The sequence below is a fragment of the Patiria miniata genome, unplaced genomic scaffold, assembly GCF_015706575.1.
Source record: "Patiria miniata isolate m_02_andy unplaced genomic scaffold, ASM1570657v1 HiC_scaffold_6, whole genome shotgun sequence".
Taxonomy (NCBI): Eukaryota; Metazoa; Echinodermata; class Asteroidea; order Valvatida; family Asterinidae; genus Patiria; species Patiria miniata.
The window spans coordinates 1,218,968-1,238,728 of record NW_024037073.1 but is presented as its reverse complement, the minus strand read 5'-3'; the positions used below and the strand labels follow the sequence as shown (position 1 = coordinate 1,238,728).

The 19,761-nt window shown below is 42.4% G+C and overlaps 1 protein-coding gene across 1 annotated transcript in view; it reads right to left on the bottom strand.

Annotated features, from left to right (window-relative positions):
- Positions 1 to 19,761, bottom strand: part of LOC119743207 — an 85,609-nt gene that overhangs the window by 44,557 nt on the left and 21,291 nt on the right. Inside the window, exons 13-25 of the mRNA XM_038219590.1 lie at positions 18,348 to 18,527; positions 14,685 to 15,077; positions 13,068 to 13,193; positions 11,911 to 12,213; positions 11,069 to 11,497; positions 8,519 to 8,679; positions 7,828 to 8,059; positions 6,037 to 6,213; positions 4,612 to 4,854; positions 3,546 to 3,788; positions 2,768 to 2,950; positions 1,729 to 1,877; positions 320 to 605 (exon numbers count right to left, since the gene is read on the bottom strand). Coding sequence (XP_038075518.1) covers positions 320 to 605; positions 1,729 to 1,877; positions 2,768 to 2,950; positions 3,546 to 3,788; positions 4,612 to 4,854; positions 6,037 to 6,213; positions 7,828 to 8,059; positions 8,519 to 8,679; positions 11,069 to 11,497; positions 11,911 to 12,213; positions 13,068 to 13,193; positions 14,685 to 15,077; positions 18,348 to 18,527 — 3,105 coding nt within the window. The remainder of the gene's footprint in view (positions 1 to 319; positions 606 to 1,728; positions 1,878 to 2,767; positions 2,951 to 3,545; positions 3,789 to 4,611; positions 4,855 to 6,036; positions 6,214 to 7,827; positions 8,060 to 8,518; positions 8,680 to 11,068; positions 11,498 to 11,910; positions 12,214 to 13,067; positions 13,194 to 14,684; positions 15,078 to 18,347; positions 18,528 to 19,761) is intronic.

Genomic DNA, 19,761 nt, shown 5'->3' with positions numbered 1-19,761 from the left:
TTCCGCGGTCGCGACCGCCCTGTCTTGGCCGCCCTTTTTCGGATGATAAAGCGAGAGAGAGTTACAACACATACTTGAATCTTGAATGGTGTCTGTCAGTGTATATAGGCCTACTGCAACAAATATGACACCCACTGTCTGATACTTTCAAGACTCATCTTCTATGAACAGCACCCTCAATAGTAAGATTGTGTCCAGCTCAACCACCCCATGGTGAGCACCGAAAAAGTCCGGGCTGCTATCCAGCACTGAGTAGTCTTTTTGTCCAACCCCCCCCCCCCCCATTGCTAGTTGCCAAAGTAGTCTACAGCGACTTTACCTCTGCAGGTTATAGGCGTGCATGTCAGGAGCTTTGTGTCATCCCTGGCGCCATCCCAACCCTCAAGGAGGTAATTCTGTGAGGCTGCTGGGCCCTTCGACAGACGCAGGCAGAGGAAGTTCTCCGTCTGGCATGTCCACGTGGTGGTGTCCAGCGTCGCCACTGCGTCAACAAAAGTGATGCGACCGCCGGCCGTGACGGGCTGGCTCGCAGAGCCTCCCGGTAGGGTCACGTTTTGATCCGCGCCTCGGATACCCCCTCCAGTAGCTGAGTCTGCCAAAAATGCCTGAAGAAGAGAAATTTCCAGACGTGAATATTCATAGAACTCTGTGAACGTTGCTCTAAAAGGTGCTTATCAACAAATTAATCTTTTAATTCCTGACTTTTTAACAGAAAACCGAATTTTTTTTAATTTTGGGCATCAACAAACCTCTGCAAAAGGGTGAAACTCAAAATTTTGGGTAAAACTCAAAATAGCACGGGGAGTTTTAATTATCAAAGCCTAATGTCCTCCATCAGACTTGACTCCATGGGGGCATGCACGTTGCTTCACTAACCACCGGCCGGCCGTGAGGAACACGTAAACTATACTGACCGGCTATTCAGAGCGTGCTGCATGCGCATTTTGAGGACTGCACGCCCTATATGGGCTCGCGCATTATCTCCTGCACGTCATGTTACATACAAACATTTATATTTCAAAACTGTCTGTACGATTTGGATTATGGACGCCTTGTTTTTCGCCCCAAGAGAAAGGGGCAACAGAGGTACGTACATTTAATATAAATCCTTGCTAAGTAACGGGACGTCGAAATCTCATGTTTGAAAGGATTGATTCTACAAACACTTTCAAAATGTTAAGCACTGCGTCGCGCGTTAGATAAATGTGCCACTAGAGATGTGCCACAAAAATGTGCCACTATTTGGCACATTTAGATAACACAATTGCAGGGGTTAAGATCGTGCAAGGCATGATGGGTCCAACATGGCACAGCAAGATCGCAACCATGGCAACAAGTTTGGTCCTTCATGTACCTGACTGACTAATTGACTGACTAATTGACTGACTGACTGTGGCTTTTGAGTCGGGCAGTGCTATCATACAGGTTTACCCCGTAACACCAATGAATGGGCTAAATCCATCCCCCTTTAACCAGATGCATAAAACTCTCTCCAGTGAATAGCCATTCTGAGTCAACTGAGCAAAATGTTGTGTGATCTGAAAAGTCCAGGCATGCAACTGGGAATTTAAAAAAAAAACGAGGAAACTCCAAACCACACAAGACTTTGTACAGTGTTTTTCAATTTGTAATGGCATTCATAAGAAGTGAAATACCGGTACGAGGAAAAGTTGCATGCCAGTGGAACCTGCTTTACTAGGCTTACCCAGTTTTGCTGTATGAACCTACCTTCAACTGGAACAGATCAGTGCCGCCCGACCTAACGCTGGCTCCGTTTACGTCTGTGGTAAAATCTACCCTCACCGTCATGGGATAGGCTGGGTTTCCTTCACGGAGTACAGACATGGTGTCCACCATTCCGCCTGTCACACGCACGCCTGTAAACAAAAAGGCGTGATTCCACAATTTTAGATTTCCTCATCATAGTATTGAAAGAGGTTGTTGATTGCTGAACTCTTATGGTCTTTATGAACCATCAGGGAATGGACACAATGCAGTACAGTAGTCTTAGCTCCAAGACATCCTCAGCAGTGTGATGCTTCAGCGCACACCGATTGCTGGACTGTGCAGCAAATTCACTGAAGGGAGTGCCCTTAACACACACGCCAACAGGTCGCAAAGGAAGTCTTGGGAATTTTGTATTTCTGTTAAGGAAATTACGAGCAGAATTGCGCGTGCATCTGCAAACGTGTGTGACGTAAGCATGTCTGGTTTCTGTACGTGCTGCGGTTTTCCAAGCCATGCCTCTACAACTTGCAAGCCAGCTGTTGGATAAAAAATGTCGACCACGTGGACAAAGCAATCAATTTGGCAGCAAGGGAACTGGGCCTTGGAAGGCTAGAAATCAGTACTCTTCATCAATTTTGAAGTGGCTATGATTCCACCGAACCAGTCAGCCAGTTTAGCACCTAGTGCCGTCGATTGGATGCGTACGGTAGTTGCCCGACTAACGGTTTTCGGAACAGGTCTTTTGTTTCCACCAATGCACATGCGCTGCATATTATTTTTGCATATTAAGTCACACCCTGTTGTAATGAGAAATTCCCAAGGTGTTCTTTACGTGCGGTTCGCCGACCGACTGACTCGTGAATGGGAACATACATGCTGCTGAGTGGTACAAAGGCCATGCTGTCTATCACAAACAACCCCGCTAAGAACGTCTTGCACCAAGATTAGTAGTGCAGCTGCTAATGGGTTAAAATTACCCCCAAAAAAGAGATGGTTGCTGTAATCAAAACGTCTAAAAGGGTTAATAGGACAAACCAACCTCTGCATGTTACCGCAGCGCAATCCAGTAGGCTGTTCTCGTTGGGGACTCCTTCCAATTTGAATTTGTAAAAGGATGAATCACCACGTTCAACTCTGACGCATAAGTACTGAAGGTCTGCACAGAAAACATCGGTCAGATTCAAGCTTGCCAATCCAGGGTTATTCAATGTAGTTTCAGCACCTGGGGACAAGTGAGCAAAAATTCAGAATTACCAGAAAAGGCTTAGGCCCAATGTCCTCTCTACTTGCACAGCAGAATGTTCCATGCATACAGTTACCCTATTTCAAGGGATAGCAAAAAATGTTCAAAGGACCAAATCACCATTTCACTGGCACATGTCCTAACTCTCATGAACAATGCAATGTTGTTGAATAAACAAAATACGTCACGCAGTCCTAGTCCCTATAGATGACTAGCTTACAGCACCACGCGGGTCTGTTTATCCAAATATTTGTCCCACAAGTCATTGCTCACACGAGATGTCGAAATTGGCTTACTATTCACATGCCTAGCTAAGGATTTTGTACTAAACTGAATTATTGCAGAATTTCATAAGTGCAGAATCTGTGGTTGGTAGAGGCACAAATAGGGTTAAAATCTCACAAAATTAGTATTAAAAGACTGTACTTTTTTCACACACATGAGAAAGAGTGTACTCAGCGTTTTGTTTTGATATGTCACCCTGTATGATGTTCCAATGAACACTTTGTCGTTGAAAAACTGACATTTCCATCTGATTTCTCAATTACATATCGCACGCTAAATTTCTACATACCAGGGTTTACACTTTGCGGCGAAGAACCAAAATCTACCACTGCCTGGGTCACTTTGGGTCCTGAAGTGTCTTCCATGGAGTTGCCAAAGATCACCACATTGAAGTTCGAATCAGTATTCGGTAAAGCTGAGGAGCCAGGTGCCCCTGTCAAGACCACACCGGTCACCGTTATCGTCTGGACCCCAGAATCCTCCGTCAAAACGTTGTTGTTAATGGTGAGCACCGTGTTGGAAATCTGCACTCCTGTAAAGTACAAGAACGACAAAAGCTAGGACTCTACGCACATCTCCTTCAGTGGTACATGAAACGGAAAACAACATTGTCTTTGTGGAACACTTGACTGGTATGCAGACGTTCTTAAAGGTCGGCAAGTGAGCCAGTGAGGCGAGGTACTCATAGCTGCTACTGAATCAAACTTTGAGTATCTGACTGTGATTTGACTTATTGACTTGCAATTTGACTTGTAAATGACTTGTGATCAACATGTGATTTGACTTGATTTTTTTGACTTGTGATTAAACTTATGATTGATGTATGATTGACTTACATTGATTTGTGATTTGACTTGTAATTGAGCTGTGTTTTGACTTGTGATGGACTTATGATTGACTAGTGACTGACTTGCGATTGACTTGTCTTCTGATTTCACTTGTAAGTGACTTTTGATGGACTGGTGATTGACTTATAATTGGCCTGTGATTGACTTGTCATGGACTTAATACAACTGACAGTTGACTGACTTGTGATTTGACCAGTGATTGACTTGTAATTTAACTTGTCTTGTGATTTGATTTTTGATTGCCTGTGATAAAGTTATCATTTGAGGTACCTTGTGGTTTGATTTGTGATTCACTTTTGATTGATTACGTTCTATTTGACCTGTGATTGACTTATGCTTAAAATGTGATTTGACTTGTGAATGTCTTGTGATTTACTTGTGACTGACTTATGATTGACTTGTGATCAACTTATGATTGACTTGTGATCAACTTATGATTGACTTGTGATTTGACTTGTACTTGAACTGTGATTGGACTTGTGCTAGACTTGTGATGGACCCTCTTACCAGTGCAGGCCAGACTAATGCAAGCAATCCTGGCATTGTTGGTGTCCGTCAATGAAAAGTCCTTACTGGGACTAGCTCCTTTCTTCAGCTCAGCACACACCCAGTGGACATCCTCACAGACCCGGTAAGGGCTTAGGTTCAGAGTCGCAGCCACTCTGTTGAATTCCACGGTGTCCCCTTTGCTCAAGGGAAAGTCGTTATCGTTGCCCTGCAGGGTACCATCTGTCTCAGCCAAGCGGGCTCCTGTAAAAGATTCATCATTAAAGAATGCATACTGAAAAATGTTATCCACAAAGAAAGGTTTCCCAAACGAACAGATAGGTCATCAATTTGTGCGATCTAATGACGTCATACATAACTAATTATCTGCTGCATGTGGCCGCAGTACGGTTATATCGAAAGACTGAAATGCATCTAATTTATCAATTGTCACCCTCTTGTTGTGATTTATTTAATCACGTATGATTGGTTTGAAAGAGGTGAGACCTCTTAATTCAGGAGAAGGTTCTAGATACAAAAAAAAAAATAACAAAGATCTTTGGATCCACCAAAAAGGTTTGTCCTTGAAGTCAAAAGGATGTTAACCCTAACCCTCCTCAATCCTCCAGGCGGTTTTGGAGGATTTTGGAGGATAAACGCTGAATGGCAAAAATTGTGACTCCAGTCAGACTCGAGTCGAGTCATTGACTCAAGTCATAACAACTCTAATTGAGGGTGATTCCAATTTTTACATTTTGGCTGTTGGAGGGTTTTGTAGGATTGAGGATGGACTGATGGCTAATGGGCCATGAGGGTTAAAGCTGTAATTAATAATACCAAACAAGTTCAGTACAGCAGTACTTAATTCTAGTGCTTTATTTTTTTACTCCGCTCAAATGTTACTGCAAACAATATGCCTCAGTTTTATCACTCTACAAAATCTGATGTATAGACAAAAAAAGAGACTGATAAGGCCCCCCAAAAAAGTCCCCGGTTTCTGGTATGGCGCTTGCCCAAAAAGTGGTGCGGCAACGCGGCTGTGTTTTTTTTTTTACCTGATTTTTTTGCTTCAAATGTCGGCTGATGACTGCAAATGGTGCCCGACTAAACTTAGTGCAAATATATGGGAGTCCGGAGAGGCCACATAAAGCTTATTCTCGATCATAACCCCATCTAGAAACACGTTAAAATTGTGCAACAGCAGCAGGATTCCAGTCAAACCAGTGAGTTTGGCGGTTTTGAGACATCATCTTTTATTGAAAAAAAAAACTTTTTCATTTTGCCGACGCGCATGGCTACGGCGACGTGCGCATACCAGAAACCGGAGACTTTTTTTTTTGGCCTAATGTACGTTTGCATTCAATGTGCAAATGCACATTCAGATAAAAAACGGACTCAAGACGTGCATATGCAATGGTGGCTTCGACCCGTAATGTCTCAACATACCTAATCCGTCCTCTTGGTTGTTGCCAAATACGGTGACAGACCAGAGGTTGGTGCCACTGATGCTGGCACCGTTTGGATCCGACGTGTAAGAGACATCGAGGGTGATGGGATTGCTGGCACGGCCCTCCAAGAGGGAGCCTGTCGAGGCACTGATGGCACTCTGAACAATAACAACGCCTGGAGAAAAAAAAGGAAACAAAATTTAGCTTGCTTCAATGACTGGAAAAAAAACACATAAAAGCAAACAAAGGTAACAAGATTATAAGATGGAATTTTGCGTCGGGGTGATATAAATCAAATAAGGTTTTGCCCTTCACCGACATTTTTAAACACTGTATACTCAGTGTGTTACCTCCCGAGTGAAAGTTGGAAAAAATCACTCGGGTGGGACTCGAACCCACAACCTCCTGCTTTCTAGTGCAGATGTCTTACCACTCGACCACCGAGCTAACGGGATCAGTTGGCCGGTTCGAATCTGATGTACATAGCAGAGGGTACCGCATAAACTATTATAAGATAGTTAACAAGATAACAAGATGTTACATAAGGTAACAAGATGTTTCCCACTGCATGTGATATGGTAATTCTCCTAGTCTGAGTTAGCGCCCACACTTCTAATTCGGTTGAGGTTATCTCCTGTGGAGTATGGTGAACACTCCAAATCCCTGCACAATTCAAACCAAATTAGGTTTATATAAATATAAACAAGATTTGGGTAAATTTGTGCACGCGATAATTAGCGTCATGTCAACTTACAACAACAATTCTGTCCATGTTATTTTAGTATGAGATGACCCCTGTAATTTCTTAAGTGCAGAGAAAGTTCTCTATATATTATTTTGTACACATGATCAATAAGGTCTCAGGAAAGTTCAAGAAAAAAAACTGAACAAAACATCTTGCTTTGCTGTGACCTCCAGTGTCCCCCTCTCCAATCCCAAATTTGCAGTCAATTCTGCCCCATCTGGTTTGAAATGCCCAGATCTTACTGGAATCTTTCTGAACTAATACCTGGCTTGCTTTGTAACTTCTACAGCGTGTGTCAATAAAAACACAGGATTAGAAACAAAAATATTAAGAATATAAACCACCCCTATTCATCATAATGTTAACCCTCTTTTCAAAGTACCTTTCCTTCTCTTCACTATGCTTTTTATCCCATCTCATTTGGACAATCCTGTCCAGAGATAGAGTACATTGAAGAAGGGTTATAAATTCCACGCTGGTCTGATTTGTGAAATCACACATACCCAATGAAAGGTTTGAATTCAGTACAGGTGAATGTATTTGTGGATCACAAAGAAGGACATGTGTGGCAGGATTAGGCTTACATAATCCTTTAGTCCACAATCAATGTTATTTGATATGTCAGAGACGACATTTATGATGCTTTGAAACAATGATAGTCCAGTTATTAAATTTAAGTGATACTTATCATCAGTTGTTTCAAAGAAAGTTTTGTTCTGGTTTAATTGTCTTCAATGTATATCTGCATTGTACATAACTGGTCGTTGTGTTAAGGTCATTGAATCAGACCAACCCGCTTCAGAAGGGCTTCACAAAACTTGTCATAACTTTTGAACCAAAAGTCCAAATTCCACCAAACAAAAATCTTGTCAAAGATGAAATTATGGACAATCAAATCCTTATCAAATTAGGCACACCAGTAGCATAATTTTCTCAGAAAAAAAAATCGCTTTGAATCCTGGGTTTTTATTGACACACGCTGTATAAACTTTGAAGGGTATAAAATATCCTAAAATATATCAGGGAAAAAAAGACGGTTCTCACCTTTACAGGGCAAGTCCAGGCACTGCCTCGTCACTCCAGTCACGGTGAAATCGGTGTTGGCGCTGCCGCCCCTAGACAGCTCGATGCACAGCATGACCGTGCCGTTATCGGGGCAGACTTGATTGGTCAGGTCAAAAGGCACCGGCAGGTCGCTGAATGTGATTGGCTGTCCGGCTACAACAGCTGAATTGGCCTGGTCACCCAAGTTCACATCCACAGTAGCCAGTTCCATCTGAGGTAGGGAACAAGACGATAAAAAAAAAAGAAATGCATTATTTGAATAAAGCAAGTAAACGTTTCTGCAAAATTGAATACAGCAATAAAGTTGGCATTTATTGACATGTTAAAAAGTATTAAAAATACTGTGGAAAAGGCCTTTTATGTGGCGAGTTCTGTAGCCGCACAAATGAAAGAGGCCAATTTTTTGTCCCCTTTAACGTACAAATATCAATAAATTCGAAAAATTGAGAAAAGGTTACCGCCATTCAATTTTTATTTTTCTATAAAATCTTTCTCCATTTTGACATTTGCGCAGAATGCCAGAATGCCTTCAATTTATGAAATGACCCTTACACACATAAATGCAAGTTGGTTGTACATTCATTATTTCTTGTTCCGTCCCAAAGATTGGTGGTTTCCAACAAGCAATACTGGTAAGATACCCCCAAAAATGGACTCTATCTAAATTTACCCCGTTGTCATCAACCAGCGAAGCTTCCATTCTCCACAGGTTGGTACCAGAGGCGTCGGCTCCACCGACCCCCACAGTGACAGTCAGGGTCATGTCGTTCCTTTCACTCTCAACGACGGCTAGTGGCGCTCCGGCGATGTCGATGCTGGTAATCAGGACACCTACAATCCACAGGAAAAAGGTTCAAAACCGACTGGTCAACAAAAGTCCGGCAGCCAAAGGCCAAATTTCCACCCGACCCCAACATGTTTGATACAGTTTTTTCTTTGCTGATTATTCATCTTTATAATAATAATCGGCATTTAAGAACGCCCTTTTTAGTAAACTAAATCACGGCACTTACAGTATAATTATTACCCCTGATCATTGGGCCAATTAAACATTCCATATACCATCTCAGCTCCCTGGGGAGTATACAGCTCGAAGCTGCCTGTTAGGCGCAAGCAAGCTAAGGCGAGCCCTCAAATTAGAATCCCTCCTCGGACCGTTCGGGGTTGAGCCCGCCCAGTATGTTGAAGGGATTGGGACCTTGCATGGAACCGATCGGCCTGGATTAACTCCACCAGGCTTCTGCACCATGGCTCTGGCTCATCACAAAGGAACCAATTTGCGACGCGCTAATCCTCCAGTAGGCAACAATGACTGTGATTAGCTTCATAGAAGTTGCCGCTGGTAATCCCAGTGGGCCGAATAATCCTCCAACAATGGCCAGACTTCAATTTATGTTGCCTATTGTGAAACCCTGAGTCACCAGTTTGGACCGATTGGGGCGTCACGCTTCAGTGACCGGGTGACTTCTGGTTTCGTACCGATTGGGGTGAAAGAAATTAGCATACCGGACCCGGTACCCGAACGGTCTGTTATCTGATGGCTCGCCTAAATCAATCACATAACCATCTCTGCCCTCACAGGTACCCATTTACTCCTGGGAGGAGAGAAGCAATCAGTGACAAAGTGCCTTGCCCCAAGGGCACACGCACCATGACCCCGCCCGGACTCGAACCCACAACCTGCAGCTTTACCAGCAGACCACGAATCAGTCCCTTAACCACGAGGCCACAGCACTCCACAGCACTCCCATCTTTGGGGTGAATATATCGAGATCTAGGGTGGTGTGGACCTGTCACCCTTGAGCAATTTTAAATATTCAAGATGGCGTCCAAGATGGGTGCCGCAAAGAACTAGAATTCGAAAATTCCTACTATTTCCATGTTTTCTGCCACAGATCAATGATTATTTGGCCGTTAATTTCAATAGAAAAGGTGTGAGAATTATTGAATGAACCGATGCTATGGTAACTAGCAATATAATACTGCGGTAACAAGTGGTAAAAGGCGGTTAAAGGTGGTAAAAAAGCAAACATGCCTAACAATTTCAAGGAAATGGTTATTGGAGCATCCTGTTAAGGAACATTACAGGGTGTCTAAAAAAATGTAGTAGTCGAACAACAGTTTTTTTTTTGAGGAAACTACATCATTTTTTTGTGTGAAAAATTTACCATGAGATGATACAGTGTTTCTTTGCCCTTGACAGGAGTTTATGTTCCGTGTATTTTGGACCGTCTGCTTAACAGTTAAGGCAAAGCTTGCAAAGACTGTCAAAAATCTGTTTGGGCCATTTTGTTCACCTTCTGGGTATGTGAATGCCTTTCATGTTTTACATGCGCCAAGTGACGGAACTTGGAATTCAAGTCCTTTCTTTTAATAAGCTGTATCTCTGGACTTGCGGGTCCAAATGAGATGGGATCTAGACCATTGTGTAGAGCACTTACCACACGGTCTTCAGACTGCTTTGCAAAAAGAGAGTACTAGTATTTTTAATATTTCTAGATTGACTGTGACATTTCTTTTAAGACACCTCGTATGAACCGGAATTGTCTGAAATGTGAACAATGGCAATCATGGTTAGGTTTCAGACCTTTTGTCCGGCACAAAAGCATTTCAGGCATTTCTGATTTTGAAGTGGGAGTGGTTTTCCATGTTTGGTTGGTACAGTGGTATTTGATTTATATTAGACTTCCAGTTCTGCGACCTAGGTTCGAATCCATTCAAGTCAAAAACTGGATTAGTTTTCTTTCTCTTTGGAACTGCACTGTAAGGATTTCGCAGCAGTGCTTCTTTCCAGTGGTTTCAAAATTGTGGCCTTTTCGTTAAATGGAATGGAAATCGTTTTGAAAGTTGAACAAAGAAATTGACTGGAGTGGGGTTTGAAGCTGTGACCTCCAGTTTGCCGTTCCGGTGCTCTTTGGAAAAGTTGGAAATTGATGTCTTTGTTCAAGGGGAGCTAGTCCCTTGGAAATGCTCTTTGACGCTGGCTCTGACAAGGGGGTCTGATGTTCCTAGATGCTGAGCCAGAGCCCCACATGTTGAATTTGACTTTAGTTGAGTGCCTGAAATCTCTCGAAGCCAGAGCTGATAGTCGAACCTATGTTTCCGAAACCTACTACGTCCCAAGCTACAAGTCACGCACAAACATTCAGGACGGCAAAGTCTAGTAAAAATGTCTAGAAACAAGAGGGTCTAATCTGAAAATCTAAAACTAAAAGCCTACCTTGGCATTCCACTAATTCGCAGGCAATGAGGGGACTTGGCATGCCCTGGATGGTAAACGGAGGCACAGAGTTGGGATTGCGTTGGAGCTCGGCGCAGAGGTAAATCATGTCAGACGGACACACGAACCCGTTTAGGTTCAAGGTTGCGTCGATGTCGGACAGCTCGATTGTCGACGATGCCGCCAGCGCCAAGTTCAACTGCTGCGAGCTCAGTACCCCCTCGGTCTCCCCGTAGCGCTCGGCCCCGGTACCGTTCGCCTGCGTGTTGGCAAAGACCTTCAGGGTCCAGAAGTTGGTGCCCGAGTCAAGAGTTGCCGTGACTGCGGCTGTGTCTGCCTGGAAGGTGACGCGGACGGGATGCGCTGGCTCGTTCTCGATGAGCTTCGTGTCGGCCGGGACCATCAGATTGGCTGACACAAACACAACCCCTACGGGCACAAGATATCAAAGAGGTCTTAAGTTCATCCCTGTAGTTTCAATATCACCCCAACCATCCTATTTCTAAGCTACTTGTAATCTGTATAAGTTCAAATCGAACATAATTCGTTATTCTTTTCTGTCAATTCTTTTTTATTTGAATCCCTCATCCATTCCCTACTGAGAACATGAATTTTTCTTCATTCAAACTCGATGCACAGTATGAATGCTGTAATTCTATGTCAATCCCTCGAATGTACTTCCATGCACGTGATAGTTGCGCACGTTTGAAAAGCGTTTGATACGTGCCCTGCGATACAGACCGTACAATACGGTGTAATATACCACGTTGTGGTTGCCATGAATTGGCCAATCAGGATCAAGGATTCCTTTTTGCTTGGAAGTAATACTGCTCTATTCGTACCTGTGCAGCTGATGGGGTTACACTGGGCATCAGGTGGGAACGTGATGTCGTAATCCGGGATGGCGTCGGTTCTCTCCGAGATCTCCAGACAGACGTAGAGGTTGGAACCGCAAACGACATTCTGGGTGAACTCGAAATTCAGTTGGGTGGTGATCATCAAGGGGGCACTGCTGTTGATGCCCTTTCTTTGGTCTGCCGTTGGTAATGAGCCCGTTGGGTTTACCATGCCACCGTAAGTGGTCCCGCTACCGTTCATTGCCGAATTCAGGAAAAGCGCTACATCCCAGATATTGGCCATGTTATCTAAAAATGGAAAAAAGGAAACCAATCGCTTGTAAGATTTTTCAGAGTGTTGGAGACTGGGTGAGTTTATGTAAACTTCATTCCCAAGGAAAATCAAGCCAAAGAGGAAGGGCATAAACACCACAGAGGTTGTTTTCATGTACAAGTATCTAAACTAACTAAAATCATCACAAGGGAAAATTTACAAATTTCTACAAATGTAACTATATGGGACTCATTGGGATCCTTTTTTTTTATATCTGAAGGGTCAACTGATTTTTGCTCAAAGAAGTGAGAGAAAAGAACTGTCATAAAGAAGAAAAGGAATAAAGAATAAAAACGATAAAAATTGACACAAAACGAGCGTTTAGGGTTAAGCCCAAATCATCTAGCAAAGTGGCAGCATTTCTTTTATCTAAGGCCAAAAAAAAAAAAGTCTCCGGTTTCTGGTATGCGCGCACGTCGCCGTAGCCATGCGCGTCGGCAAAATGAAAAAAAAAAATTTTCAATGAAAGATGATGTCTCAAAACCGCCAAACTTACTGGTTTGACTGGAATCCTGCTGCTGCACAATTTTAACGTGTTTTTAGATGGGGTTATGATCGAGAATAAGCTTTATGTGACCTCTCTGGACTCCCATATATTTGCACTAAGTTTAGTCGGGCACCATTTGCAGTCATCAGTCGACATTTGAAGCAAAAAAGTCAGGTAAAAAAAAAAAAAAAAGCCGCGTCGCCGCACCACTTTTTGGACAAGCTCCATACCAGAAACCGGAGACTTTTTTTTTTTTGGTCTAAAGAATATAATTTTTTTTTTTTAATATTAAAGTTCAACAAATTCAATAATATTTTACAAGATTTATGTAGCAACCCTTACCGGGGATCACTGCACCATTAGCTTTAGCTTGAGCCCTGATTTGATCAACGGCGAGAGTCTGCGGAGTCATGGCTTCAAAGATTCCACCGGAACTCACTCTGAACTGTTCCGCTGTTATGACAATTCCTGCAAGCAAAAACAAGAAAAAAAAAATCACAACAAATATTTCTTTTAATTCTGGCAGGGTGATTGAGTTCGCTCGTACCCACCGCCCTGCAAACAGGGCGCTGGGATACGCTAATGAACTTCACAGCATCTTGTGAAGGACGTGGGGATGGCATCCTGGGTAATTTATCATGACCTATGTATACAGCATGTGGCTGAAGCTGTTCAAGACCGCAGTGAGCCAATGCGCGCAAACGCTGTCTGAAAACTTTGTCATAGAAATGGAAAAACATTCCATACCAGATGTGATTTCTTTTTCATTGCGGACCATGTGGATAATGTTTGAGGGTCGCATATGAATGCAATCATTAGCCGTGGATTCGAACGGAACCTGAGCAAGTGATGAGAATTGAAAATTTGCAACACAGATCAGTTGTGCAGATTTTCCTACCTAAGAACCCTTTTCAACGAAAAAAAAAATCTATGAATTGCAATAAGAGACTACTGAATCAATATTTTCAACGGCCGTTTAAAACCTTGCAGAGTCGTAGCCATGATGACTCACAGGTCACAGGTCATGCAAAATCTATCCAATCAGAGTGTGAATTCATCAGCGTATCCCAGCGTCCTGTTTGCAGGGCGGGGGGTATGAGCGAAGGTGATTGAGGTTAAAGGGGCACTACACCCAGTAAAGCAACCAATTGGGTTACAACATGCATTTTGATTGAACTGCATTTAAAAGTAAGATTTAAACATTGACACAACCATCCTTTAAAAATTTGCCATTTTTTTGTGTGACTCTTGCGAGAACAAATTTCGGGGGTTAAAATTCTGACTCTCAAAAATCGAGTATGTTTGGGTGCTACTCGCGATTCCAGTCGCACATGTTCCATCAGCACATTCTGCGAACGTGCGACAAATAACTTACAAATGTAGTGCACACTGGTGCTGTGTGTACTTGTATATCATGTGTCACACACATGCAGTGTAGCGTGCTGGAATTTACTACCTTACGGAGACATGCACACAATAGGGAACAAAAGATTGTATACGTCTCCAGAAGAACATTTCTATAGATGAATACGTCTCCACAAGAATTTCACGAAATAGATATATGGATTTTACTCAAAAACTAGGAATTTCCAAGGTAGGTTGATCCGTCGCAAATGGAAGAGTTTTAGAAAAGGGATATTTAGTCCAAATTTCAGCCCAGGAAATTAATTCTGGTTAAAATAAGAGCATTTTGAAACTTCAATTTCAAACTCGAAAACTTTACTACACGAGAACAAAGAAATGTCTCCACAGGAATACAAATTCCAGAATGTGTGTACAATTTGTACATTGAACTTGTGGAATACATTTCACACAAGATTTGTGACAGGAATGATTAGAGCTTGATGAAATTTCACTAACTGTGAAATTGGAGGTAAAGTTTTGTTCTAGAAAGGCAAAATATCAAAGTGCACCATCTTAGGGTGGCGCCATGTTAGGGTACATCAACAATCTACTTACCTTCACAGGGTACCTCAGAACATTTAAGATTCGAGTTGGGAATCAGAGAAACCGAGGCACCGGTAACCAGTTCCACTCCTACGCATATGTGCGTCACTTCAACACACAGCCGGTTGGTCATATCCACGTTCCAGGTAATGCTGTCCAAGGGCCTGGTTTCCCCCACAGCGGTGTTCCCGCTGGTGACTGACCTCTGCTCTGAGATGCGCGTCCCCAAGCCTGCCTCGTTGTTGCTGCCGTAGATGGTCACGTTCCAGATGTTGGTGCCCGTCACACTGGCGCTGGTATCCGTGAACGTCAGCAATATGTCCACCTCGGGGGCGTTGCTAGCCACCCCCTCGACGAGGAGTCCACCATTGCTGAGAGCCACAGATACGCTGTCAATCTCAATGCCTGTTGGGTCAGATAATTAAACACATTCACAAGAACCAGCATTTTTTTTTTTATGGTGTAAATCAAGGATTTTCCATTGTTCCTCTTCCCTTTTCCTTTGTTTGCACTCTATTGCAACAGCTTCCATTGGTTTGCACACATTTTCTAACCGAGAGTCCTTGAGTTGGTTCCTGTCCTCAATTCATTTTGATGTTGCACGTGTGTGTCCTCGATTTTACCACGGATCCTAGACACCAGGATAAACGACTGTTCTGAGCTCTAGTACAAAATGCACTGAGCAGACTTGCCTTAATTGGTTAAACGCGTGATAACGGGCATTAATACCCGTTGATGCGTAATCGCGAATTTTCCAGATGTGCCATTGTGTTGGGTTTTTGCATGACATCTAAAACAGAAATATTCATAAAACAGTAAGCAAAACTACTTCTTATTTAAGATATAATTTTTCCAAATTATTTAAGAAATAAATACTTCAGGATATAACAGATGGTATTGTGCAGTTTTTGTCGTCATAGATGAAGTATTTACCCAGGAAATAAACGTCAAATTTCGAGGAGAACACCGTTTACCCAAATTTCTTTTTTAATGAGGCTTTTATTAAAAAGTTTTAAAGAGATGTGATGCCGAACCGATGAAACAAAAGCGACATTTCATTGTTCATCTTAAAGCTAAAGATATTGTGCTCGGCATTACCATGCTTACGTAGTTATCACTTATCAGAATTCAATAATAAAGACCAAAAATGTAGACTCATGAATATTCAAAAATATAATTCGCTGGCTTGACAGACTTCGAGGCCGGATCGGGCGCAGAGCCTTGCAAATCTGAAAGCCACCGCGCACAGTGGTCTTTGTTGAAAAGTATTCATGGTATTTGCCACCAGTACAGGCCGTTATCACGCGTCTAACCAGGAGTTGGGCCGAGTCGTTTATCCTGGTGTCTAGGATCCGTGATTTTACACCGTAAACAAACGCCTTGTTTAACAACAACAGGGCCGAATCACTCCAAAGCAGGCCTCAGACTTTTACTGGGACGAGGAATGAAGTGAGTCTGAAAGTTTCAAAACGGATTGAGGAAATAGTCTTTGTGGTACTAATAAGCCAGTTCAAATTCCAATACTGCATACACTCATAAAGATTTTCCTTTTTTGTTATAGGATGAACAATTTCTGTCTTAATCGTGATCTGAAAGAATCAATACAATGAACAATTGTTTTTGTGTCTCATCTTGTGTTATCTTGTTACACCTCTGATGCACACGTATGCAAAATTTTTGTTCTGTTAAAGGGGTTTACTTTTAAATTTATCTCTTTTTTTTAACTTAAGTTTTTTTATTACTACATGTATATAATGTATTTCTGCATATGGAGAACTTTGCCACCCATATGTGCAGAAAATCAAAGCCCTGCATGCTCTGCGGTCACACACAACGGTGCATTGACCAGGCGACCTGCATAGCCCCCACTGCGTAGACCGGACAATACATAAACAGCAGGTCGATCCTCAGAACAAAAGCGATGTCTGATTTGACAAGAAAAGTGCCCTTGGTTCTTCTCAACTAATCAAAACGGTTGTAACATGAAAGGAAAGCTTATTGTGTTCTCTTTCAGAAACCGTGCGAGGTAATTGTATTCGACCCGGAACACACGTGTGCCGTTCGAAGAAGTAAACCCGCACCCTCAAAAATAGAAAAAATGTGCCGTGACCTCCATAGGAAACACGACATTTTCACTGAGTTGCCCGCTTTGCAAAGGAAAAGTGCATATCATTATTCGACTTTAACCATGAAGAAATTATATTCATTTGAAAGAGGAAAACATATATTTTATAATGCGATGCGAGGAAGTAAGTTTAACAAACATACTTTCCGCATATTAACGAAAGTTTGCTCAGAGCGCCTAGACATGAGCCAGTCTTCCCACGTAAACAGAGCTCCACTAGTGGCGAGTGGGCAAATGCTCCTTAGTTCTCCATATGTGCTTTTTATAGACATTTGGATTCTTTATGCTAATTAATTCATTATTTGAAGTGTATTTTTAAAATGTTTACATGGAAAGGGCATTTAGACAAATAGTTTATAATGTATTTTGCACCACAAAAATGAATACATTATTAAAATAAATGAGAAGATTAGTTTCATGGTATTTGATAAGGGAATAAATATTTGTTTGGTTGGTTTTAAACAAGATGTTTGAGAACGGTTTGGAATCTGGACACTGAGAATGACCCGAGCTGAATTGTGTGTTCTTTATCAAAAGTTTTTTTTGAACTTCAAAACCAACAAATTTTGAAGAATACATTTTCGAAACCAGAATGTTATTGTCCCTGTTCAGGGGCCACCTTTGTTGCTGGTCGGTCTTAAACACTTCTGACTGGTGCTTTATCATCAAGACTGGCCACATGATGGGCTCTCGACCAATAGAAATGGCTAAACTGTCTCAGGTATTTATGCATCAAAAATATCATTAAAAAATAGGGGGCACACTCTTTCATATCCACCATTCATAAATACCAATGACAGTTTACCCATTCCTATTGGTTGAGAGCCCATCATGTGGCCGGTCTTAAACGGATGCTAAAGACATGGCTAGCTGGTCTTAAACACTTTTCCAGTTTCACATGAAATTTGGACTCCTAAAAAACCAGTGCCTCTTACCGTTTTATTGGGTGAACGTTCACAATCCTCACGTAGGCATGCGCAACACTACCAGTGAGTCAGAATTTTATAGTCCTTTATTCAAAACGCTACGCCCCAGGTGCATTCTGCGCGACATTGTGCAGTACGCGCAACACGCGCGCCAATCTCCATAAAAGGAGTTGTTTACATCTTACTCTTTTATTTAACTAGAGGGGTGTTTCAAAAAACATGAAGTGAACTTGTCAAACAAAATCAGATTTTTTTTACCAAAAAGGGATTTATGAAAGGGAATAAATTATGTGCTAGGTCAGTATTAATCACTCTGTTTAAGACCGCTTGGAGTCTGGGTGCTGATAATTATCCAAGCGGTCTTAAACAGAGTGATTGAAACCTCCGGAGCACACATTTATTCCCTTATTAATAACTCTTTCCTTCTGAATGATACAATTTCAGTAGGGAATAGCTTCGAAGGGTTTTTGGTACCAGTCCTTTCATCGCTTTGATCAAGGATTTTCTTGAGAAATCGGGAGATTTGTTTTCGGGGACTCGCCAATGTTCCTTTTATGCTTTCAAAATACATTACTGGCCTCGAACAGTGAACAGAAAAGATGTCTAGAGAGGAAAATGGCTTACCATTGCATCCGGGAACAGGTTTGCAAGTCTGTAGGACGTTTCGGGCCGGATCCAGGATGAACGTCTGGCCGTCGGCCTTTGCCAGCTCAACACACAAGAGCTGCATGTTGGCGCAGGTTGTGTCAAGGTTCAGAGTCACTTGGACGTCAGTGAGTGTTGTCGTCGCCCCTGCCAGTACATCTAAAAGAGAGATTTCAAGAGTTTGCAAAGGCCTTGACGGATACCCCAACCAAATTTACACAAGAGCTATGACTGTTTCCAACCTGAACTAAGTTTTGAAAAAGAGTAAGCTTGAAATGATCTCGGAAACTGTGGACCAATGAATTTGTGTTGCGCTTTGCGTGGAATGTGTATGTGCAGGAATTTGGTCGTTGTCTACTCAGGCCAAAAAAAAAAAGTCTCCGGTTTCTGGTATGGAGCATGCCCAAAAAGTGGTGCAGCGACGCGGCTTTTTTTTTTTTTTACCTGGTTTTTTTGCTTCAAATGTCGGCTGAGGACTGCAATTGGTGCCCGACTAAACTTAGTGAAAATATATGGGAGTTCAGAGAGGCCACATAAAGCTTATTCTCGATCATATCCCCATCTAAAAACACGTTAAAATTGTGCAGCAGCAGGATTCCAGTCAAACCAGTGAGTTTGGCAGTCTTGAGACATCATCTTTTATTGGAAAAAAAACTTTTTCATTTTGCCGACGCGCATGGCTACGGCGACACGCGCGCATACCAGAAACCGGAGACTTATTTTTTTTGGCCTAAAGAGCGGCTATGCAGCAGGCATGCTGCTGATCCCCAAGATTATCGCCTTTTATTGAGCTGCGGTTACTGCCGTCAGCCAGCGTTTAGAGGTTTAAAGGCCTACCCATGCATGCAAGGCTGCATTGGATGGAGCGTTTGTTACTAACAAACTATCTAACTACAGTGAAACGTCGCTATACAGAACACCGCTATACCAAACATTCCGCTATACCGAACATCGTCCTTGGGTCCTGATTGTTTTGAACAAAACGTACCGAACATTGTTGTTGCAAAATATCAACAGACGAGCGACAAGCGGCTTTTATTTCCCCAAGAACTAGAAGGGAAACGCCACCCATTGCTGTAGGTAGTAAGCTCAAAACTGTACGACTACATTATTCAATAGTTAGCACGTGTTCAAAGTCGTCTTTCAGTAACTACCAGCCCTCGGGCGTGCAGGGTGATGTTCTGAAGGGCGCTATTTATTGACGAGTGAGGTGTTTTTGTAACATTATCTCTGATTAGACGAGAATGAGAGGGGACCAGGGTGTAGGTTTACTAGAAAGAACAGCCACAACCACGGTCCGACAACCAGGATCTGTTACAGCTCGCACGTCTTCAACGGCCAAAACTGTTAAGAATGTTACATTTTTCTTTTTAAGTCCTGCTCAAAATTATAT